This window comes from Myotis myotis, unplaced genomic scaffold, assembly GCF_014108235.1.
Source record: "Myotis myotis isolate mMyoMyo1 unplaced genomic scaffold, mMyoMyo1.p scaffold_m19_p_2, whole genome shotgun sequence".
Classification (NCBI taxonomy): Eukaryota; Metazoa; Chordata; class Mammalia; order Chiroptera; family Vespertilionidae; genus Myotis; species Myotis myotis.
This window is the reverse complement of record NW_023416324.1, coordinates 162,835,851-162,861,056: the sequence shown is the minus strand read 5'-3', so window position 1 is coordinate 162,861,056 and position 25,206 is coordinate 162,835,851. Positions and strand designations below refer to the sequence as shown.

The 25,206-nt window shown below is 49.5% G+C and overlaps 1 protein-coding gene across 1 annotated transcript; it reads left to right on the top strand.

Moving 5' to 3' along the window:
• Nucleotides 1–200: 200 nt before the first annotated feature.
• MUC4 (mucin 4, cell surface associated) lies at nt 201–25,206 on the top strand. The gene is made up of 24 exons (XM_036351747.1): nt 201–465; nt 796–936; nt 2,237–2,370; nt 3,216–3,380; nt 4,178–4,336; nt 5,398–5,528; nt 7,141–7,229; nt 9,430–9,606; nt 9,788–9,913; nt 10,981–11,100; nt 11,493–11,701; nt 12,200–12,269; nt 12,702–12,869; nt 13,430–13,531; nt 13,906–14,139; nt 15,188–15,328; nt 17,163–17,344; nt 18,559–18,718; nt 19,584–19,763; nt 20,175–20,248; nt 21,395–21,459; nt 21,545–21,774; nt 23,434–23,596; nt 24,826–25,206. Exons 1-24 carry the CDS (start codon nt 201–203, stop codon nt 25,016–25,018), a joined length of 3,678 nt encoding a protein of 1,225 aa, XP_036207640.1. The 3' UTR covers nt 25,019–25,206.

Sequence of the window (25,206 nt, the reverse complement as noted above, 5' to 3'; positions counted from 1 at the left end):
CATGTAATGTTTAAAGGGTAGCCGCTACTACCAACCCTATTATAAGGCCAACATATATGAGTTCTACAAATATTTGTAACAGTGTATCTGGATCCACACTGAAATTTTCTCCTCTTTTTTCCACACTGATTTTTTCATTTCCACCTGTAACCTACCCTTTGATCAAGACCACTCATACTTCTTCAACACCTAAGTATTCCATGAGTATATTGCTTATACCACAGCCATCAGTAGGCTCTGCTTTCTCTGATTCTATTTCTTCTGGTAATATATGCAAAGTTCAGGCCATATTGAGTTTCTATACTTCAACTGGTAATTCTTCATTCTCTCAATCAGCCCCTGACCCTGCAGTCACCTGGAGCTCCACCACCATATTCACAAGTCATCCCACACCTTTGTCTGGTACCGGTACTCTCCCACCATCCACAGCATTCTCACGCTCCACTGTGAAGACTGATACATCAGGTAGGTGGAGACTAAAGTGGTCTCTTACAGTGGCTGCATTGGCTCAATTTGACCTAGAGGAGCACTTGAGAGAGAATGGTGAGTTAACATTACCAGTCTAGGATTGAGGTCAGGTCCACAAGAGGGTAAAGTGAATGGAGGTGTGGTGGGTGACAATCCCCTCTGCCCTAGCAGACAACTGCTTATCTGCAGAGAGTCATTTGGGTATGACCAGAAGAGAGATAAGATGGTTTCTAGTTGTCTCTTCCAATTCCTAAAGTCTGTGACTTTTTTTGACTCTGCTTTGTCTGACTGTAAGACCCACTCCAGTCTTCTCTTCCTGCATGCCAGGAACAATCACAGCTTCACTGACGACAGACAGTCAGAGAAGCACAGCAACATCACTACTCTCAACAACTATCCAGAGCCTTACAACCTCAACTCCCAGCACACGCTCAACAACTACCCCAGTCCCTATGAAGCCTGAGAAAGGTAAGTTATGCCATAGATCTGGGACCTTTCCACCCTGGGATGGAGAGGGTTGAGCTAGATGTGGAGCTTGTAGTTGTGGCAGATGGACTGGATCTACCAATAAGGGCCCTTGTGGTTATTTCTGTGGACATCTCCACTGCCCCTTCTGGGCCATGGGAAGTTGAGCTACTCACCATACCTCCTTTAAATGGTGATGTGACTGAATGCTTAGTCTCAGCCTGCTTGCTCACAGACTACTCTTTCACGTCAGAAGGGCCTCATGAGGGAAAATGAGACAGCATCAGAGTTGGGTGCTGAGGGTTGGCTTTGTACATGGCACTGTGTTAGGAAGTGAAGACGAAAATGATCAAGGTGCTGTGCAGCAAGAGACAGATATGCTGCCTCAGTAGGTGCAATTAGAGGAATAAACCCAGGGTATTAGGCACACGCAATGAAAGGCCCCTAAGGAATGTGTATGTGTGTGAGGGAGTGAGGGGAGGACGGGGGTGGGTTTCAAGGTGAAGAGGAGGTTTCTAGAAAGAATTAATAGGAACTGGGGAAAAAAGTCAGCAGGAAGGTATTGGAATAAAGATGTAGACATGAGAAGTAGTCTCAGTATAGCAAGGGGAGGAGATCCCCAAAACATTTGGGATTTGCTAGAAGGTGAAGAGTGTTGAGAAGTGAGGCTGTGATGTAAGGGAAGCTTGTATATAACAGGAACCAGGGAGGAGGTGGCTAGATTTGCATTTATGGATGGTGGCTGGGGTGGAGGCTGAATTTGCAGGAGGCCAGGAGAGCAGTGTAGAGACTGCTGTGTATTCCAAGCAAGACAGAGTAAGTATGGAAAGAAGGAGACTCATTTGAGAAATGTTTAGGACAAAGTTTCTCAAACTACCCAAGGACTTCTAAGGAGTCCTAGGACAAATTCTAGGGGGTCTTCAAGTTTATCTAGAGAAATACCATCTTAGGAAACAAGTCTCATTCTATGAAATGGTCTTTCAATTACTCATCTTCACTGCCTTGGAGGAGTTTTTGTCTTTTCACCCTTAAAAGAATTATGAGTGCCATAACAAATGCAGAATAATGTGTTGGTATGCTGACAGCAGGACCTGATTTTCTCCAAACTGGGGAAGGATGACCGTACCAGTTTAAGTGGTAAAATGAGGAGATGGGTTAAACACAAGTGGAAAGGGGGAGAGGGGAGGATTTGATGACTCCCAGTTAGGGGAACAAAGGACAGGGTAGAGGATCAGCTGGGGAAATTCTCTGGGGATCCCTGTCAGTCCATGAGAACTTCCTGCTCTTCTTTGTTCTGGCCCAGGTGTTTCCCTCTTCCCCTATGGGCCACGTGTTCAAGACCAGGAGTTTGTCAGGAGGAGGGTGGACTTCACCTCGCCGCTCTTCAAGCCCCAGATTGGCTTCCCTTTTGGCTCCTCTCTCCGAGATTTCCTCTACGTGAGTCCCAGGCTGCAGCCCAAATGACCTGTGTTCTCAAGGCCCTGCTTCCCCTTCCAGGGCTCCGAGATGGCCCAGTGACTGTGACTGTGATCCTGATTGAAAATAAGGGAAAATGAAAGCAACACTGTTAGGCTCCTACTGAATTCCTGCCTCTGGCTTAGTTTGCATTCACAATCTTTACTGTCAGAGCGTTAGCCAAGGTAGACATGAATCTAGGCAAGGCTCGCCCTCCCACATGAACAAAAGTGTCCATCTCAGTAAAGAGATCCCGGGGCCCAGTAAGCTTTCTTCTGTTTTTACAGGGCCCTTTATATGAGCAGGAAGCTCTACTTGGGAAACAACTAATGCATTTTACATTTTCTGGTTCCCTGGTCCAGGTACCCATGAGTCCTGGGAGAGAGTTGGAACGACAGTCATGGCCCCTGTGGCTTTCAGTGAGAGGGACTAAGTCAGGACACAGTGTGTGATGTAGTGATGGGGTGAGGGTTTCGGTCTTTTTAGCCCCATCTGATGTGGCACCAGCTTCAGGATGGAGCCTCAGGGATTTACCCAGAGGGGTCTGCTCTGTGACAGGCTGGCCCATAGACGGGGCCTGATGCTAAGCAGGACAAAACTTACCACCTTAGGAAGGACTTAGGACTAGAAGAATGTCCTGCGGGTAGACTATTTATGTGAGAATTAAGTAAAGGGGCTCTCCCGGCAGCCAGGGAGATGAATGACATGACCTTCCAGAGGTTGTTGACCCTCTAAAGTTCTACCCAGAGAGGTCTTTGAGGGTCACACTTCTGAGGAGCTGTCCCAAGGCTGCTTTGAATGTTAACCGAAAGAACTTTTATGCTCAGTTCACAGATAATGGTCAGATCATTTTCCCGGAGTCAGAGTATCAGATTTTCTCCCACCCCCACCCTCCTCTTGGTGGCTTCACAGGCAGGGACGGTCTGGCTGTGGTGGCTCCATTCTGGGATGATGCTGATTTCTCCAGCCGCAAGGGAACCATATTTTACCAGGTGGGTCTTCCTAAGTTTGGCATTCAGGATCCTCCAGAAACCAACAAGGAGAGACAAAGAGCCGGGCAGGGAGGTGCACGTGTTACTGCTGTCAGAGCCAGGCTCCGTGTGGACAGGCATTGGTGCTTAAATATGAGGGTGGGAGGAAGCAGATTAGGACTATTACATAAACCCAGGAATACCCTGGCATAAGCATGAGAAGACTTGCAGGTGACAGGGATGGGGGTTGGCAACCAGAGTTTTAGTTTAGAAAAAGGCTGGAGGGGGTCTTTCCTAATAAGCGGACCCGAGGCAAGCCGGACCGCTGCGTGTGCTCCTGGATTGGGTTAACGATTCTAGTCAGTGGGAGCACATAATGAAAACTCCTGCAGGCGAATGTGGACTGTGCCCCTGCCATGGACAAGGTACTATAGAAGGTCGAAAGATGGAAAAACACATGCTTGTCCTCAAGGAGTTTTGATGGGACATGGAGAAGTTCAAATGGGCAGAGGTGGCTATGCTATCCAGTGAGAGGGACTAAGTCATTTTGTGCTAAGAGATGCATGAGTTCAAGTCCAGAAGACTTGGGTCTCTGGGCCTTGACTCTCCACTCCACACACCCTCGGCCTCCCTGCTGCTGAATTTGAATTAATTTTGAGATCCAAGGAACAGACTGAAAATGTAGGTCTAGGAGAGGGAAGGATGTCGGACGTGGGTAGACTAAAAATGATCAGGATTATCATGCAGAAAGTGGGGTCTCTTAAGGGTGTTGAGCTAAGACCCTCATTTCCTTGTCCTTAACTGTCTTCCTTTCCTAGGAATATGAGACGCTCTACGATGACAACAAACCACTTGTAGTCCAGCAGGTGGAGTCTTGGATTGAAAACTTTACAAACACCTGGAACTACAAAGCCAGGTGGACCCTAAAGGTCACATGGATCAATGCCCCTGCCTATCCCGCTCAGCGGACCTCCGGGGTGAGTGACCCATGGACAGCTCCCTGCGAATCATCTGGAAGTCAGACTTCCTAGAATCCTAGGCAGGGGCCAATCTTCTAAAATCTTCTCTGACTCCAGGCCAGATCGCTGATTATAGCACTCCTGCACCCACCCCAATGCTGAGCACTCACCGTGCACCAGGATGCCCCAACCCCTTACGTTCACAACCTCAGCGGCCCAGAGCACTGGGTATTAGGAGGTTGAAACTTAGGAAACAGAATTTTTGTAAGTCAAATGACTGGCTATTGGCAATTTTATATGGTTCAACCTGATAATATTATCCACATTTTAGAGATGAGAAAGATAATGGTTAGAGAGGTTAAGCAACTTGCTCAAGGTCACCCTGCTAGCAAATGACAATTCCAGGCCTGGAACTGAGGTTTTTCTAACTTCAAATGCCGGCTCTCAACTGTAATGCCTTCCAGTGGAAATGGGCACAACACACAGTCTCCCTGGTCTTCCCTCTGGGGACTCACAGCTCCTACAGTCAGAAGTCCTCCCTTGTGGCTGTTCTAAAGTCACTTGTCTCTTCGTTGGTTCAACAAGTTCACTGATTACCTACTTTGTACAAGCATAGTGCTTGCCATTCTCCTTTTGAGAACCTCCAGTCTCGCCTGTATGGTCCTCCCCACTGTCCAGGTGGAGGAGACATTTGGACAATGTCCTTAAATATCCCTGAGGAACCTACATAGGCCCCTCCCAGCTCTCTGGTGTCTTGGCTAATCTCTCAGGTTTCTGATTCTTTCTTACACAAACTGTCTTCCAACTGGTTTCTAACCCAGAGCCTTTTATCATCCTCCCTGGAAAGAAGTCAGAAAGAAGGCAAATCTACCATGCTAGGTGCTTGACACCACAGGTGAAAGGTGCCCTACACACTCCCAAACTTGTCAACATGTTAAGCCCATGCCTTTTCTCCAGGTAGGCCAGGAAAAGATGATGTGTGCATCGAGGCAGGGGTGTGGGGTGAATGATGGGACATCAGGGAGGACACTCCAGATTTCTCACAGGCATCTCTATGTTTGTCTCCATCCAACCCCCAGACCAACACCTACCAGGCCATCCTCTCCACAGATGGGAGCAGATCCTTCGCCCTGTTTCTCTACCAAAGTGGTGGGATGCAGTGGGATGTGACCCAGCACCTAGACAACTGGGCCCTCATGGGCTTCTCCAGGTAGGATGGGGAGGGGCTGTCAGCTCTGAGCAGGTGATAGGAAGTGGTGCAGAGCAGTGCTTTCGCTGCACACAAACTCCCCCACCCCAGGACCAGGCTGAGTCCCGCTTGCCGATGCTTCTGACTCACACTGGTGCCAGTTCCCATTAAAAGATGCTATTTCTTGCTGATTCACATTAAAAGATCACTATTCATTGCCATTCTCTTTTTCTCCCCCCAGAACCTGTGCAATGTAATCATTCCCAGAACTTTGACTTCTCTGATTTCCACTCACATTAGCTGACCTTCCTTGACTTCTCAAATAACGTCATCATAATGGCCAATATTTACTATACTAACTACTTAATATGCATTATTTCATTTCATTATTACAACAAACCCATGAAGGAGATACTATTTATTTCCCATTCTACAGATAAGGAAATTGAGGTACAAATAGATAAGTAATTGCCCAAAGTCACGGAGCTGGGAAGTGGCAAAGCAGGAATTTGAACTCAGACATCTAAGGCTGAAATCTGCCTTCCCGACTTCTGGTGCCCCTGGGCTGGGACCTCACCCCTCACCCAGGGCCACCAGAGCTTGTGGGGGGTCACTGGGAAAGACTGAGAGCAGAGGGATGGGGCTGTAGAGGGTGACACTGGTTCCTATGTGTGAAGGTGGCTCGGTCTCTGAGCAACAGTTCTCGACCCTGGTATTTCCTGGTGCTGGTATGTGTCATCACCGTGAAAGTCACTTGTCATTTGTTACTGGAAATTGCGGCAAATGATGTTCTCTTATAGAGTGCCTCTATAATTACACTGCTTTCACTTGCTTTTTAATGTGCAGTGAAAGAGAAAGGATTGAAATTATCTCACTACCTAGGAATTTCACACCATCCAGAGTTTGCCTGCCCACCTCCACCCCAGGTGTCACACCTGTGTGTGTCACCCATCCTGTGTCAGAGGAGGAACCATCAGGAGTCACTGCTCTGAAGCATGCACCCAGAGAGGCTGCAGGCGCCGGTCCAGGATTTTCTCCTTCCTGGAGCAGGGCTTTGAACCCCCTCACGGGGGTGGGGCTGGGGTGCACCCATCACATCAGGTCCTCACTCAGTTCTGAGAGCTTTACAAATGTTTACTACATTTCATCCTCACAATGCTATGAGATAGATGCTATGTAACCTTTTTTACATGGCTGTGAAAACAGAATCAAAAAGGTTAAGCAACTTGCCCATGGATAACAAGCTGCTAAGTGCTGGAATCAGGAGCTGAATTCCTGTCTGCCTAACTTCAGAGACTGACTCTTAACCATCCCGACATACTGTTCCCACCAATCCCTAGCTGCAGGGAAACATACCAGAAGAAGGCCTGGACTCTGTTGTCTTCACACCAGCCTCATGACCAGTGTCTGGCCCTTATCGATCAGATGTGGAATAGATTAGTCTCCCCACCCAACTCTCCCCCTTTCCTGCTTAGTGGTGGGAGTCAGTGATTCTGGCTGGCTGGCTGACCAACTGATAAGTAAAGACTAACTGGACTGAGTGAGTGAGTGACTGGCAGGATGAATAACTTGCCGGCTGAGAGGAAAGACCCTGAGTGTGACAGAGGCCTTCCATTCTTTCCTTTGCCCGCAGTGGAGATGGGTATTATGAAAACAGCCCGCTGACATCCCAGCCAGTGTGGCAGAAGTATCGTCCAGACCAATTCCTGAATTCCAACTCAGGTAAAAGTGTCATCTAATCACACTTGGGCTGGACTTAAGTCCTCTTTTGTCCTCCACTTTGTGGGCCCTGACAGTACCAGAGGGGCAGCTCTCGAGCATCTATCTCCATCATCCTGAAGGAAGTCCCAGCACAAACTGACCTCCCACAGATGCAATAGGGACTTGACACTGCCCAGGGAGCAGTCGGTACCTTCTGTGCTATCGCGCAGTGCAGTCTTCCTTGGGGCTCTTTCTCCTCCCTGGGATGAGCCAAACCAAAGAGCTCTCTCAGTGGGGAACCAGATCCTGGAAGTGAGAACAGGGGTGTGGCTGGGTATAGGAATATGAATGGGTAGTTAGGGCAATACTCCAAGTGTCCTGTCCCAGAAATGGAATGTGAATCCAGATGAGATCTCTTAAAGGAACCTACCAAGAGAAGTTCCAGAGGTCTGACATTCATTTGGTCATTATTTATTGAGCACCTGCTACATGCTGGACACTGTGCTAAGAACCAGGAATGTGAAATAAAAGGCAAAAGCCTGACTAAGTTTGCTCTCAAAGAGCTGTCACTCTGGCAAGAAGGAGGGCACTTCAGTGTCAGGAAGAAGTCATGGGGCCTTCTCCATGACTCAGTGTACTGTTGAGGAGCCCCAAAGGGAAAGAAATGATCTTTTCCAAAATGCGATAGAACAAAGAACAGTTTAGCATTTGAAATCAGTCATGTAAATTGTAAAGCATGAATCCAGTTCTATTTGTTCTGTGGCAGGAACTTTTGGTAAACAGAAGCTAAGTCAAATCATGGGTGCCATCTTATGGAGAATGCTGCCCAGTCATTAAGATCCTCTGTCAAGATGCTTCGACTTGGACCTAGGGGGTGCAATACAATAGATAGAAAGAGATGATAGGTAGATAGATAGATAGATAGATAGATAGATAGATAGATAGATAGATAGTATTTGGAGGGAGAGTATTTGATATGTTTCCCTTGATACCAGGTCGTTGTGGAGAAGATACACAAACAGATAATCATAAATAATAATTATCCTTCTCAAAACCTTAACAAATTGTAGTTTTCTTGACAATCACTTATTTTGTTGGGGAACAGGGTCAAATCGAATGTCCTATTATATCTTACTAGAGGCCCGGTACATGAAATTCATGCACTGGGCAGGCGAGGGGGGAGTCCCCTCAGCCCGGCCTGTACCCTCTCACAGTCCAGGAGCCCTCAGGGGATAGGCCCCAGGGAGCGGGCCTAAGCCGGCAGTCAGACATCCTTAGCACTGCCACAGAGGCAGGAGAGGCTCCCACCACCACAATTGTGCTCACCAGCCATGAGCCCGGCTTCTGGCTGAGCAGCACTCCCCCTATGGGAGTGCACTGACCACCAGGGATCAGCTCCTGTTGAGCTGTGTTGAGCATCTGCCCCCTGGTGGTCAGTGCATGTCATAGCAACTGGTAATTCCACCGTTTGGTTGATTTGCATATCAGCCTTTTATTATATAGGATTGGACTCTGGAGCCCCCCTTCTCACTCATGGGCAGTATGTACTTACAATTAATTGAAGGTCTATTTAAAGTTCAAACCCCCCATCAGGGTCTCTACTCCCACTTACTTCAACCTTCCTAGGATGGTGTCTGGGCACAGAGGATGCTTCCTCAGCCTTGTGGTAATGGAGCAAGTCCCAGCTTCACATGCCAACTTCTCTGTGGCTTCCCAGCTGGCCTCTGAGCATCAGCCTCTGCCCTGGCTGCTTTGGCCACTGACATGTCTGGTGGGAGAGCCGGGGTCAAGGATGAAAGCAAGTGTCTGAGTAGGTGGCTAGTGGGTGGTGGCATCATTCACTTAGATAGAGGGTGCATGTGGAGGAACTGATTTGGGGTTTGGGGAGATTGGAAGGTGCTGGAGCTTAGAGTGACAGACAAAAGGGTAGAGTGAACTGAAGCTAGGGGCCAGGGTTTGGCTCTGAGTTGGGTGTAGGTCCTAGCCCTTGTCCCAAGGTTTCACACTAAGATCCACGCTTTGAGGGCTTTTGGAGGTCACATCAAAGGGGTCTTTGGAGGAGGAATTGCTGCCAATCCTCATTTATGGAAGAGCTGTCCAGAGGGAGAAAGAGGCATACAGAGGTTACATTTCTGAGTCTTGATGTTCCCTAAAGCTACTAGTAAAGCAGAACCCTTGGCCCCAGGCCCTCAGATAACCCCTTCTTCATTTGCTCCTCCAGGCCTCAGGGGGCTGCAGGTCTATCAGCTGCACAGGACAGAAAGACCCAACTACCGTCTCAGGTGCCTGCAGTGGTTGAGACAACCTCAGTGGCCCAGCTGGGACTGGAACCACATCTCCTGCCCTTGCTCCTGGCAGCAGGGACTATGGGACTTACGATTCCAGCCCATCCACATAGGTGACTCCTCCTTCCTGTCTCTTGGGGCATCTCCATTGTCCCACAAGCCCACCCACCATCTCTCCAGTCCCCCCTAACCTGTCCCTTTCAAGGCATCCTCAGCCCCTCCCCAGAAACACCGCACCCTAATCCTGCTCCCCACCACAGGCATCGGGCCTGATTGTGCGTGGACTTGTTGCAGGCTGGTGGGGCCTCGGCAGCAGGCAGCTGTGCAGCTTCACCTCCTGGCTTGGGGGCGTGTGTTGCAGCTACGGGCCATGGGGAGAGCTTCTGCAAGGCTGGAGAGTGCAGAGCCCTTGGCAGCTTGGTATGTGCGTCCTCAGAGATCTCAACCCCCCTTCCTCTGGAGCTCTCTGCTCTTCCCCATCAGAGACCATCCCTGGGCTCCATTCCAAGCAGTGGGACCCATGGATCAAAGCCTTTTGTCCCCACTCCTTTCCAGTTCCTTCCCCTCTCCAGCCCTCAATTTCCTGATCTTGTAACCTTAGGCAGCTCCCAACATCCCTTCCAGCTGACATCTTAGGGGTTTATGAGTGAGTGCCTCTTGACCATCTCCACTTGGCTTCATAGCCCCAGCCCAGAGTGGAGGCATCTTTCTAAGGAAGCGGAGAGGTCCTAGTCTAACCCTGTTCCTCTGGACCCATAGTAGCAGGCTGTCTCGGAAAGACATAGTGTCATCTCCATCACTCTTCAAAGGAACTAGAGAGCTCAGGTGTGTGTGTGGGGGGGGGGGGGGGGAGGTAACATGTGTCCTCCCCCTCTTTCCTGTAATCCAAGCAGCCTCCATAGTTCCAGACCATCACCCATGCCCGCCCCCACACAGCATTTTAAGAATAGTGTGACACAGCACCCCACCTTTTAAGAAAGGAGGTTCTTGCCCTAGCCAGTTTGGCTCAATGGATAGAGCGTCAGCCTGCGAATTGAAAGGTCCCAGGTTCAATTCTGGTCAAGGGCACATGCCCGGGTTGTGGGCTTGATCCCCAGTGGGGGACGTGCAGGAGGCAGCCAATCCATGATTCTCTCTCTTCATGGATGTTTCTATCTCTCTCTCCCTCTTCCTTCCTCTCTGAAATCAATAAAAATATATTTTTAAGAAAAAGGAAAAGAAAAAAAAAGAAAGGAGGTTCTTTATATTTGACCTTGTGCTGGCCCACCTGGGAGCCCAGCTGCAATAAGCTTGCAAGGGAGACAACAACTAGTCCCTGGCTTAAGGTCATTGGTCAGGGTGGGATCTGAACTGAGGTATGCCTGATTCCCAAACCATGGCCTTGCCACACATATCATCCTGCCCCACGAACCTTCCAGCTGGGTTCTGCAGGTCTTCCATGTCCCACTCCCCGCACACATCCCTCAACGCACTGCTCTTCTCCACAGAGCAAGAACTGGAGCCGCAGGACTGGTGCTGCCGCTGGAATGACCAGCCCTCCTTCTGCACCCTCTACCAACAAAGGCGGCCCCGCATCACCTGTGCTGGGTACCAGCCCCCAAGGCCTGGTGAGGCTGCTGGGGCCTGCCCTGAAGCAGACCCAAGGCAAAGGATCTGGGGGTGGGGCAGCCTCTTGGGGCCTGGACAAGGCAGCACTAAATTCCTGGGCGGGACTGTGGCCATAAGGGAAGGTGGAGAGGGTTCTGGCATTCGGTGCATGGCAAACAGAGGAGCTTTGTACGTGCTATTGGGAAAGGGGTAGGACTGGGGGATGGGAGATAATGAGCAGACATGGGTGTGGTGGGGGCACAAAATGCAAGAGGATTTCCAGGGAAGATTCTACAAGCCATGAACAACTCCCAGGCTTGTGTCTACCTGGGTAAATGCCCACCTGTGGGCGGTGGGGAATCTCAGACCTTTCCCTCCTCTGCCATGCCAATGTGGTATCTCCCTTTTCCAGCCTGGATGTTCGGGGACCCCCACATCACCACCTTAGATGATGCCACTTACACCTTCAATGGGCTGGGGGACTTCCTGCTGGTCAGGGCCAGAGACGGAAACTCATCCTTCCTGCTGCAGGGCCGCACTGCCCAGACCGGCTCTGCCCAGGCCACCAACTTCATTGCATTTGCCGCTCAGTACAACTCCAGCAGCCTGGACCCCATCACAGTGAGTGAGGCAGGGCCTCTAGACATCCTTACTCCCCTCACAGAGAGCCCTCAGGGACCTTCAGCTGGAAATCGGGGCCCAGGAGGAGAATGAGAAGAAGGGAAGGGGGCAGGAAGGAGGGAAAAAGTTTCCTGCTGGTGTAGTTTGGGAGTCAACCCTGGGGACACAAGATTAGGATCCAGGCTCCAAAAGTTAGGTGGAAGAGATGTCTAAACTTATAGTGCCTTAGTTTTCTTACAGGAAAATGGCGATAATAATATTACCTACCCCACAGGGCTAATGTGAGATTGTAATGATGTCACCTAAGAAATATGCCTAGTTCTGAGCCTAACCCATGCTAAGCACTCCATAGGTGTTAGGTAGAAAAACCTCACCGTCACACTCTCCATCACCTTCATCTTTGTCCAGGGCTCAGGTTCTAAGCTCTTTGCAGCCTCCTTTCTCGGCCTCCGGGCCCACCTGCAGGTCAGCCTTAGTCCACCTCCAATTTCCTTCCAGGTTCAGTGGCTCCTTGAGCCCAATGACACAATCCATGTGTGGCTCAATAACCAGACTGTGACATTTGAAGGTAGGCTGGGGAAGCCGTGAGGGTTCAGAGGGTGCCCTGCGATTGGGAGCAGGGTGGTGGGGTATGGAGGCAGCAGCGCTGGGGCAGAGGAAAGTGGTGGCCACCCCTGCTGTCCCTTCAGCAGCTGTGCCGAGCAGCTCCTTCACCCAGGAGCCAGGCATTAAACATTCCCTCCTCACTTCCCTCCTTCCTCCAGGGCTGTGACAGCCTTCCTGTGGAAGCCCCTGTCTTCAGTCCCCAGGTAGAAGTGGGTGGTGTGGCCTTGAGGGGTACCCTGTGCATTTGGTTTTGAGGCCACTGGAGAAGACACCTGCAGGACATCCCAGAGCTGCTTCCAGTGTCCCTCTGCTTTTTGAACACTCATTACTGCCACGTCTTAGGCCTGCAAGGACCAATGCTGATTTCTTCCTCATCTGTCTCCCAACATTCTAGACCAGGAAATCTTCAACACCACTGGAGTCATAATGACCCGCAATGGCTCCCTGGTGACAGCCAGCTTAGATGGCACAGTGATCGTATCAGTGACAGCTCTCTCCAACATCCTGCATGCCTCCTGCAGCCTCCCAGAAGAGTACCGAGACCGCACAGAGGGCCTCCTGGGTAAGAAACAGGGAGGGCCCTGACTCTGAGGCAGTGGCCACAACAGGAGCTCAGATCCTACCCCCCCTCCTGGTGGTTCCCCACCCATTGGCCTATGGACATCCCAGGCTGCATTTCCCTTTCTCAGCCTCCGTGAACAGAACCCTGGGGCCACAGAGGGGCAGGGAAGGACAGGGACCTCTTCAGCTACCTTTGAGTCTCACTTCCTGTCCTCCTAAAGCTCCAATTCCGGGGCAGCCAAGGGAGCATCCAGGATGGACTCTGAAGAGGGTGGGGTCAGCAGCCACCTTCTCCTCCTACACCTCACACTTTCCCACCTCTCCCTCCATTCCCTCCTCTTTCTCTCCTCCTCCCTCCCTGAAGCAGAAAGGTGGGCTCTGAGGTTATGGTCCATCCTCTACCCTCTTCCTAGAGGCCTGAACCAAGAACAGATGCAACAGAGAGAGGCTTCCTGGGCCCCCTGCTCCTCCGCACATCTTGAGTGTGCCCCGTTGGATGCTTCCCAGGGAGTGGGGAGAACCACAGTCACAGGGTGGCCAACCTCCTACTCTGTCCCTCAGGGGTCTGGAACAATAATCCAGAAGATGACTTCAAGATGCCCAATGGCACCACCATTCCCCAAGAGAGCAATGAAGAGATGCTTTTTCACTATGGAATGACCTGTGAGTCTGGACTTCAGAGTGCTGGGGGTAGATGGGACAGGGCTGGGATGTCTCCCTCGGGCCTGTGGGAATCAGACCTCTGTCCTTTGTGAGGGAGGGGTGGAAAATTCAGGAGGATTCTGGTGCCACCCCAGACTTGTTTCCTCTATCCCACTCCCACCCATGTCTCTCTACCTGGAAGAGAAGATGAGGGAAGGAGGTGGCCCTCAGTCACTAGAGCAGGGATTTTCATACTCAGAAGCCAGAAGTCAACCTGGCCTTTTATACCGCACCTACCTCAAGCCATATAAAGTGAGAGTAAGGGGTGGACACTGCAGAAACATAGCTGGAGTCCCACCCCTGATACCACCACCATTGAACCTCGTGTGTTCTAGGGGAAATCAACGGAACAAGCCTCCTTGGCAAGAAGGATGACCATCTGCCTTCAAACTTCACCCCTGTCTTCCTTTCCCAACTGTGGAAAAACAACTCCTTAAATAAAAATTCAACCTTCAAGTGTAATAGAGATAAACAATGCATCTATGACACCTTGGCCACAGGAAACACAAAGACTGGACTGGACACTAGGATGCTCTTTAGAAGATACCAGCAGATGAACAACACCCTCCGTAAGTGGCATGAGGCCCAGGGCGGCATTTTCAGAGTTGGGGGCAGATGATGAGCCCCCTTCCATAACACCCCTTTAAGCTACACATTAAATTTACCAGGTTCTTTGACTCATGTTATTCCACTGCTGAAACCCTCCCATGATTCCCCAGACTACTCTGTTCTTATGATGATCTTCAAAGTCTTATCCAATTTGCCTCTTGAAATCTCCTAGTACTCCCACTTTGCTCCCTCCACTCCAGGCCAACTGGCTTCTTTGTGTCCTTCAAACACGCCAGGCTCACTCTCAACTCTGAGACTCCACACAGACTGTTCTCTTTGCCTGAAGTGCCCTTCCCCTTGACAGCCATAGGCTTGCCCCTCACCTCCTTCAAGTCTCTAATTAAATGCCACCTTTCTTGGCTAGCCTGTCTAACATCTCACATTCACCCACACTCCCTACTCATTTTCCCTGCTTTATTTTTTTCTCCTTAGCATTTATAACTATCAAACATATTTTCTAATTTTCATTGGTAACTTTTGTATTCTTTGTTCACTGCTGTGTCCTCACTACCTAGAATAGTGCCAGCCGTATAGTAGGTGCACAATAAATACTTAAATGACTGATTGAATGAATGAAGAAAAAATGAAATGGAAATAGCAAGTCTCCAAAAAAAACAGAGACCAGTAAAAATGTTTAACTCCCTATTTCCTGAAAAATGCAATGCCCACTTAGATATTACCCTCACAGTTTTCAGTCCTCTTCCGAAGTTAAAACTCTGTGATGGTCTAAACAATCTGTTTTTGGATTCACTTCATACCAAGCTCAGCATAGCAGGAAAGAACTTGAAATGAATCCCATTTTGGGAAAAGACAAAGAGAGAATAAAGATTTGGCCAGGTGGGCAGTACAATCCCAACCTGCTCTGCGTAGGTCTGAGAGCAGATACTTCCAGAGGTGGGTCACAGTCCTGTGAATGCCTCACACAAGCCAGGAGACTGGAGAGAGAGGAGGCCCACAAGGCAAGAGAGTGTCCTGCCTTGGGCTCCAAATCCCCTCTTTGTGTTCCAGATCAGAACCCACCTACTATTGATGGTCCCCAAATGGTGAAAGCCTACAAGGGGAAGACCATGCTGATTCAATACAAAAGCAGCTCTAAGGACGTCATATTCACTCTCAGAAACAGCTACACTAAGGACTTCAAGCTTTTTGGTAAGAATGTTTGGCTGGGCACATGAGGGATGAGTTCAGAGACAAGGTTTGGGTAAGTTTTCATTATTATATCCTTTGCAACTTCATGTCACTTTTCTATTGGAATATCCAAGACCAACATTTCTTAGGCATAATCCCTATAATTCAAACAGGTGCTCACCCCCAAGGTGAATAGTGATGGGCTTATGGAGATTTTCCCTGCTAGCTAGACTGACTCTGGGCATGTACAACTGATTCAAAGATCATTTCATCTCAATCTAATCTATAGTAATAAAAGGTTAATATGCTAATTAGACTGGATGTCTTCTGGATGTCCTTCTGGACAAAGCCACTGTGGTGGGGGCCAAGGCAGAAGTGGTTAGGGGCGATCAGGCCAGCAGGGAAGAGCATTTAGGGGTGATTAGGCTAGCAGGAGAGGGAAGTTAGGGGAGATTAGGTTGGCAGGGGAGGGCAGTTACGGGCAATCAGGCCAGCAGGCAGAGGCGGTTAGGGACAATCAGGCAAGCAGGCAGGTGAGCCGTTAGGAGGCAGCAGTCCCAGATTGTGAGAGGGAGCTCTGACTGCCAATTGTGCAGGGATCAGGCCTAAACTGGCAGTTGGACATCCCCTAGATTGGAAAGGGGGCAGGCTGGGCTGAGGGACCCCCCTCCCCATGCACGAGTTTTGTGCACTGGGTCTCTAGCAATATATAATCACCTTTAACCATCTTTGCGTAAGCCCTGAATTATTAGAATAAAGCATAACAAAGAAATGCTAATTTAAAATATTTTCATATCTACTTTTTAAAAGGACATAATGTGGAACAAGATTTAAAGGAACACAAATACCTTTGTTTGGAACATTTGTCACTATTTTTGTTTGTCAACCATGTTTATCTAACTTCGTCTCTCCTTGTCTGCTGTTCTGAGCTGGGACAAAGCAAAGCTTCATCGCTCTTTCTCAGTGATGCTGTGGAGTCCCCTAGGCCTGCAACGTGGTCTGGGTCAAAAAGCCAAAGCCTACAGGATGAGGCTTGTCTTCTGTTCCCAGCACTGATATGCTGGTGACTGCTCTTTGCCAAACCAAGGCCTCCAGGAACCTTATTCTGAGCTCTGAGCACCTCCCTGCCTAATTTTCTTTCTCTGTGCATCAGGAGGGACTGCTTTGTCTGTACCCTTTGCTCCATGTGGCATCCTGCCAGGGGCTACGGCATCAGGAGATTTCTCCTACACTGGACTCTTCTCCTGAAGAGTGGATGGCCTGGAAGTTACTCTTGTCTCCTCCTACTATCAGCTCCTCTTAACCTGTTGTTTTAAGATTTTCCCATTTTCTTCAATAACATAAGACCGGTTTGATTGGAGGAGTCCTGTAATATGTAGCACTGTTTCACTGCACTCTGGTGTCTGAAGGGGTGTCTGGCCAAAGGTCCAGGAAGTGAGAGGGTGGGCAAGAAATCAGGGCAAGGGATGGGGCTGCTGTGAAGGTGAGGCCAGTATGACCTGCAGTGTAGCGTGGGGATGTGTCGGAAGGATCTGGCCTTCACCCTCCATACCCCGTGGATGTCCTGTTCTGGTGCAGGCCTAGGCAGGCTGCTCTTTGAGGGTTTCTTCAGGATCAACTGCCTTCCCCTCTTTGGAGTTCCACCCTACACTCAGTTAGTTGGGCTCCAGCTTAGAGCGTGACCACCCCAGGAAACCAGCCTTGCCTGAGGAAATGCCTGGTGAGGTTTGAGGGGTGGTCTGAGGGAGATGGAGGATTCCAGCCTTAGCTCTTAGGGTGTTAAATGCCAAGACGTATCAGATGGCAGAGAAATCAAGGCTTCCACCTCTCAATGACCTCATTTTCCTTGGGGCAGAGAATGGGACACTGCTCTGGACACCAAACTCGCTGGAACCATTCACTCTGGAGATTCTAGCAAGAAATGTCAAGGACAACTTATCATCTCTACTCCAGCCAAAGACCGTGGTCTGTGCTTGCAAGGGAAAGGAACAGTGTTTATACAACAAGACCAGCTGGGTGGGCAATTCCTCCCTGGAGGTGAGTGCTGGGACGAGGGTGAGCAGGAGGTTTCCATTTTGGAGGGGAAAGGAAGTGGAATTTGAAAAGATATCAAAGCCCCTCTGTGGTCATGTGTGTTGGGAGGTGGGTGGAACTGAGGTAGGTGAGTAGAGCAGATACCATCTCAGGCCACAAACTTATTCGTGTGAGAAATAGAACTTTCTTTACTGCTTATAGCTCAATTGAATTTTTATCTCCCGGCTCCCATTCTGCCAGGCTGGCAGGGAACTTCCAGCTCAGGCTTTCCTAGCGTCCCCCCTGGTCCCCAGCTCCATTTTTCTGAAACTAGGAACTGAGGTGTGGGTGGGAAAGTGTGGTCCCTGAGTATGAGTCTACACTGATCCCAAGCTCCACACTCTCCCCTCTTCAGACCCAGGAAGTGTTCTGCGGCTCTGTGCCTCGCTCAGACACAGGCAGCCTTTACTAAGGTGGCTTAATGTCCCGCACAGCCATTTCCCTCTGGGGTCTCATCACCATGGTGCTGGGAAGAGAGGTGGGGAGTCCAGGTGCTGGAAAAGGGGAAAAACATAGACAGTGGGAAAACAGAGGTTAAAGTCAATATATTATTCTAGAGATCCCAGAATTCCCAGTCTTAGAAGTAAAAGTGTTGGAGAGTCACATTTCAGGGAGATTTCCAGGGTCCTCTCAGAAGATGGGTCAGAAAAGAGAGACCAGGGAGCTTGATGAGGTACCTGAACCTCGACCTTCCCTGTGCCGTTGTTCTGCTTACCGTGTTCTCACGGTGCTGAGCAGTGAGACGCTGTCTTCTTGCTTTGGGAGTCAACAAGGGGACGATGAGCAGGAAACTGCAGCTTTCAGGGGGTCCCATTTTTGAGGGATAGTAGAATATTTATTTAGCTCTGTCTTACTCTAAAAAGGATTTAGGGCAAAGAGACATGGTGTAAGAAGGAAGAGACAGAGCATCTGGGGTAGATGCCAGGCACACAGAGGGGTGGGGGAAAGAAGGGCCCAGGGAGACAAGTGGGCACAGGGAGACAAGTGGGCACATGGTCTCTGGGCGGGACCCTGCAGGCCCAGGGCCTGGTCAAGAAAGTGCTCAATAAATACTGGCAGAAATAAGGCAAGGTCTCAGGTCCCATGGGTTCTCAGACTGGAGGAGTCAGTACTGAAACACCTAGATGCCCTTAATGGTTCAGCCTCCTGGCTGCCCAGTGATCAGCAACCCATTCCAGGTGGCCAGCTGCAAGTGTGACAACACCACCTTCGGCCAGTACTGTGAGCGTTCCAAGGACCTCTGTGATGAGCAGTGCTTCCCGAATGTGAAGTGTATTCCTGGACAGGGCTGTGATCCTTGCCCCCCAAACCTAATTGGGGATGGGCGTCACTGTACAGGTAAGCTTGGAAAAGGGCCCGGGTAGAAAAAGTTTCTGGAGACAGGTGATACCTAGGGGTTCTAGGACAGCCATGAGCAAACCATTTCTCTCCCTTTTCTAGCAAGTATTTAGAATGCTCAACATAGTGGGTGCAGTAAGGAGGTAAGGTTTGCATGGTAGGGTGTGAGGCTGAAGGAGAAGAGATTATATAGGCATGGGGGAGAGGCCAGGGAAGAACAGGCCTGAGACACTGATTGGGAAAACCCAGGGCAAAAGATTGAATGTGGCCTGGAGAAGAGAGGGGACTTCTAGCAGAGACAGGGAACCAAAGGCAAACTGGGGTTTTCAGAGATGTAAGTCTCCACATCCCCCGTCAGGACATTTGGAGGGGCTGTCATGGGCATCTGGTGGCAAGTGTGCCTCATTTTCCCTTTTAGTCCTGCTGCCACTATCTGTTCCTTGACTTCTAAGTGATTGGGGTCATGATGAGGGAAATAAATCACAGTAAGGCCTTTATTAAGCTCAAATGAAATCCGAGCAGAGGCCAGAGTGGGTAGAACCGCAGCCTTATAAAGGCAAAAAAGGGGATAGAAGTGAGGAAAGCCTTTCTGGGTCCTTTCCTGATGTGGAGAGACTGATAAACACCTCTTCCCTCAGCAGAAGTGGGCGAATATCTACCTGGTAGAGGAAAAGGGTTTTCCAGTAGAGAAGTGCCTGGAAAAGGGAGAAGGATAGTTTGGGGTTCAGAGTGGCCCACAAGCAGAACATAGATTGAGTGGGCTTTGGGGGAAAGCAACCAGGCTGTCCTGGAAACAGCTCTCCATGGGCTGGGGGCTCCCCACTGCTGTCGGGCCCGGTGTTGCTGACCTCTGCTCTCTCCGCAGGTCTGGAGGACTCTGAACACTGTCAGAACAAGTCTTGCCCTGTGAATTACTGCTACAACCAGGGCCACTGCTACATCTCCCAGACTCTGGGCTGCCAGCCCACCTGCACTTGCCCCCCAGCCTTCACAGACAACCGCTGCTTCCTGGCTGGGAACAACTTCACTCCAACTATTGACCCAGGTCTCACCAGATGCCCCCACCACCCTCACCACCATTCTTCTCTCTTTTGGGGGAAGAAGGGGACCTCCGGGGGCCAGGGAAGAGTTTCTTAAACTCACAGGACAGAACTTCATATTTCTTTTGGGTGGTGGTAAGTTGTAGGCTATGGGAGCTGGTGGGGGCAACATGAAAAACGGGCTTGAGTGGTCTTATGATAAAAGACTAAAGGTGGCCTTATGGCTCAGTTAGAAGAGAGTCAGGGAATCCCTGATCATAGTCAAATGAGCTCTAGGGTGAGGGTCAGCAGACTCAGCCACTTCTCCTGATCTATCACTAGAATCGGGCAGTCTCCCTAGACTGGCCCAATGGTCTCAGTGGGTAAATCTGGGTAAACCCAGGAAGTGAATATAAATCTGCTTCTCCCATCTCCAGAGTTCCCTTTAAGAACCATCCAGCTCATTCTCAGTGAAGAAGAAAACGCCACGGAAGCAGAGGTCAACGCTTCGGTTAGTACTGCAGGTGGCTCTGAATGGGAAGGAGGATCCTGGCAGGTTTAGGGCAAGGTCTTAGCCATCACTTGTGCGTTCTGCATCCTCATCATCCATCTAGATTCAGTTGCCAGGGAAGACAGGAGCCTTCTGCCTCAGAAAAGGCTCGGGGTGAGGAAGGCAGGAAGCCACAGGACAGAGCCTTCTGAGGGGGTTGAAATGGCCAGGTTGACATGAACAGAGTCTGGGGTGGCTGAGTCACCACTGCCTCTCCTTCTAAGAGTCCTTCGAGACCTGCAGGTGGGTATTATATGGAAGAAACACAAGAAGGTCTTTCATCACCAGGAAGCCTTCTCTGAATTCCCACACGGACCTGGGGGCTCCCTCTTTTTGGGCCCCATCCATCCCCTTTCCATTCCTCAATCACAGGCAAAGTAACACAGTGGTTGAGTTATGGAGGCTCTAGAATCCTATATACCTGGGTTCAAATCCAGGCTCTACCACCCATTAGACCAGGTATAATAATCAGACAAATTATTTGATGTCTCGTCTATGAAAATAGAAGTGATAATCATACCTATGTCAACAGGTTGTGTCAAGGTCTAAATAATAATGTATGTGAAGTACTTAACATGGTACCTGAAACATATATTCAAAAATTAGAATAATAATTACTATTACTACTACTATCACCACCACCATAGCACTCTACACTCTGGTAAAATCTGTGGGCATTTGTCTACTACACCAGACTACAGACCTTTGAGTATGAACAGTTCCTGAATCATGTTGACATCCCCTAGGTCTGCCTAAACATAATCCATATTCAGTATACATGTGGGGAGAGAATGAGTGGGTGCGTCAGGGATCAGAAACAAAGTGGGAGCCATTCATTTCAGGTTCTCCCCTTGTAATAGGAGGCTGGGGTTGGGGGGCAATATGTAAAGTCCTTCACTCACCAACAAACTTTTATTAAGCAGGAACTCATGCCAGTCATGGAGCTAGACTGGGGTGTGGGGATGCAGAAATGGATGAGATGGGGTCCTGGGGCTCACATTCTAAGATGGTAACAGACAGAGAAGAATAAATGCATTAAAGTGGAAGGGTCTCCTCTCTGGACTGGGTCTCACCCCTACCCCGATTGCCCCCAACCATCTGCCCTAGGTGGCCTACAGGCTGAAGAACCTGGATGTGCGGGCCTTTCTCAGGAATAGTGAAGTGCAAAAAATGTAAGTGGGATTGTTCCTGCCTGGTCCCCAAATCCTCCCTCTTAGCCCTCACCCCTCAGCCCCTCACTCTGCTCCTCCCCCATAGCAGCCCTCCAGCAGCAAGCAGCTCCCTGCAACAATGGCGTGTCATCTCGGAGTTCCAGTACCGCCCGCGGGGTCCTGTCATCCACTTCCTGAACACCCAGCTGCTGGACGCAGTGGTGGAGGCATTTTTACTGCAGGCCCCGCAGGGGAGATGGAAGAAAAGTGAGGAGCCCAGGAACGACGTGGTCTTCCACCCTATCTCCAGGAGAGAAGTGCGCAGTTTGGAGGCTTGTGAGTCACTATCTTGGGGACAGTCCCAGGGAGAGCTGAGGGAGGAGGTAAACTGAGAAAGCCTGGTCCAGAAATTTAGCCCACACAAACCCATGGTGGAAATAAAAAGTATTTTTGTTTATAATTTCTGAGGGAAATTATAAACATTTTACCTACCAGCTTTCTAGATCCAAGAACAGATCCAATATGGTAAGTCCATTGTTCAGTTTCATAGAACAAGTATCCCAACTTCTGCTTCCCTAACCACCACTGCTGATAGTTTACTTTCTTTTCATAAAACTGTTAGTGATTTTGTTAAAATACCATTGTACCTGATATACATAAACACAGACATCCTTTTGCCTTTGCCCTCCAGCTGGAGGACATTACGTTAAAGGCTGAAGACCCAGCGCGGGGGCAGGGATATCCTCTCCCCAAAAGGGTGTGATCCTTTGCAAAAGCCATTTCCAGCCCCGGCCTCAACACCTTCATCTAGAAAATGAGATGGGATTTCTGAGGTCCCCTTCAGCTCTGACAGCCCCTGACTCTCCTGGAACAGGAATGAGATAGGTTGACGAGCCTGTCAGAGAAGGAAAGGAGTAGCCCACCCTATTTGGGGAGTGAGACAGAGAACAGGGCAGTGACCATGCCAAGCCCATTAGGAGCTGTTGTGCTACTTGGGTCCAGAACCAAGCAAGAGCTTCTTCTAGAATGCAGGCTAACCCTCTTCCCTCCTTGGGGCAACCAGTGTGAAATCCTCCACCTACTATGTGTATGTGTGGTAGGGGGGTAGGGGTAGAGATAAGGGAACAAGTACCCTAGATAGACCATGCCTTCTGTTTAAAAACAAAACACAGATTTTTAAAAACCCAGAGTTTTTATTATACAAGTACAATATATTTATTGTATAAACTTTAGGAAACAAGCATTAACAAAAAGAAAAGAAAAAAATCACCTGTAATTCTAATCTCCAGAGACAAATCCATTTTGAACACATCCTTCTGATTTTTCTTTTATGCATAGGCACCTTTGCACATATCAAATTTTTTTTACAATAAAGGGATTAAATTATACCTAATATTTGATCACCTTATTAAATAATTGTGAACACATTGCCTTATATATTGTGTGCATAGTCCCATTTTATATATTATTTTGTAATATATTTTAATATAGTGTGGTATAATATATTTTAAATAGAATGTTATACTAATAGTGACCGTTAATTTAGTGCTTACTATATCAGGCGCTATACTGAATACTCATATATATTATCTCATTTAAACTTCATCGCAAGGTAGGTGCTATTATCATTTTCTTTTAAAGATAAGAAAACTGAGGCTGAAAGAATTAAGAAATTTCCCCAAATCACACAACTAGTTAGTAGTAGAGTTTGAATTTCAACACAGGTCTGGCTGACTTCAAAGCACGTTCTGTTAACCAATGCATTTTCCATACCATGGTGCTTACTGGTTGCACAATATCCCTTACTTAATAAACTTCTGTTAAATGTTGTTACTATTTAAAACATGCTGCTCTGGACTTCTATGAACATATGTATTTGCACACTCTTCCCATTATTTCTAAGGATAAATGCCTAAAATTGAATCCTTGATCGAAAAGGAATAGATCTGGTGTTAATCAATTGTTCTTGCTGTTCATCTGTGTCCTACCTGACAGGGAACGTGAGCATGCTGCAGACTCGCTTAAAATGCAATGGCTACAAGGGCTATAAACTGGTCTACAGCCCGCAGGGCGGCTTCACTTGCGTGTCCCCTTGCAGTGAGGGCTACTGTGAGCACGGAGGCCAGTGTCAGCACCTGCCGGATGGGCCCCGCTGCAGGTGAGTGGGACAGGGGGCAGTGGGCGGGAGGCAGAGAGGGCAGTGCTGGGAAATCCAAGCTGGGAAAAGACACTGCCAGGGGTCCAGAATGGATGTCTGCAAATTAGCGATGGCTCCCTGTGTAATTAAGAGAACTGGGATCAGAGAAAAAATGGATAATGGAAAATAAAACGTGTGAGTGCCCCTCCGTGTGGAGAATAAAGGTGCCACATTACCTCAAAGGAGCTACTAGGTAGGTATTTTTTTAAAGATGAGAAAACTGCAGCTCAGAGATGATAAGGACCCTGCCCAAGGTACCAGTACGTTAAGTAGTAGGATATGGGTTCCAAAGTCAAACTCTTACACCTGCTTTTGCTTCTTGGGTGGACACCCTGCTGTGTCATTGTGGGGGAAAAAGAACCCTTTGTCTTGAGTCTAGGCCGGGCCTTGCCCTTTCTTAAGAGTACCAGGCAGGGAGGCCCTCTCAAACTGGCACCTTGTGTCCCCTTGGTTTATCAACAGTCCGAGGGGCCCCCGGGAGGGGGATGCACGAAGTCTGCATGCCTGCCAAGGAGGAGAAGGTCCGTGCCCTCTGGGCCCCATCATCACCGCAGGGCCCTCCGTCTATCAGTGGTTCTCAACCTTCTGGCCCTTTAAATACAGTTCCTCATGTTGTGACCCAACCATAAAATTATTTTCGTGGCTACTTCATAACTGTCATGTTGCTACTGTTAGGAATTGTAATGTAAATATCTGATATGCAGGATGGTCTTAGGCGACCCCTGTGAAAGAGTCGTTCGACTGCCAAAGGGGTCGGGACCCACAGGTTGAGAACCTCTGGCTCTACCCTCCTCCCCAATGCAGTTCCAGACCCGCCTAGCCCTCCCTTCCCAGGGCCAAGGAGGAGGTGGTGGAGCGGAGGGCGGGACCCAACTCCGGGCAAGGGGTTGGGCTGTGACAGCGCAGGCTCACCTGCTCCCGGCCTGCCTTTCCCACCCCCAACCCCACCCAGGCTGCTCAGGTGAAGCCGACCTGTCACACACCACGTGGTTTCGTTTGCCAGGCGTCCTCTCTCCGCATCAGCTCAGGGCTGACTCGGCCTCTTTCCCTAAAGGGAAGCCCTACTTGTCGTGGAAAACCTCCTCTGGCCCCGCCGCAAGAGGGGATGGAGAGGCTGAGCGCCGGCCCCCACTATCCCCACCCCCACCCCGCCTCCCCTCTATTGACGTGTCCCCTCTCTTTGTTCCCAGCTGTATGTCCTTCTCCATCTACACGTCCTGGGGCGAGCGCTGTGAGCATCTGAGCATGAAACTCAGCGCTTTCTTCGGGATTCTCTTTGGGGCCCTGGGCGCCCTCTTGCTGCTCGGGGCCATAGTATTTGTGGTCCATCGCTTCTGGTGCACCAAGACCCGATTCTCCTACCCCCTGGACTCCGAAAGCTGAAGCCTCCACCCAAGGCCTGAGCTGTGGCCTAAGATACCTAAAGACCCACCCCAGACACACCCACTTCCGTCCAGGCGCCTTGGGGGAGATTAGGAAAAGGAAGATGACTGACGGTGACTCAGGGGTTCTTCCAGGAGAATGACTAACAGGAATGAATAATGATAAAGATAAGAGCACAACTTATCAGT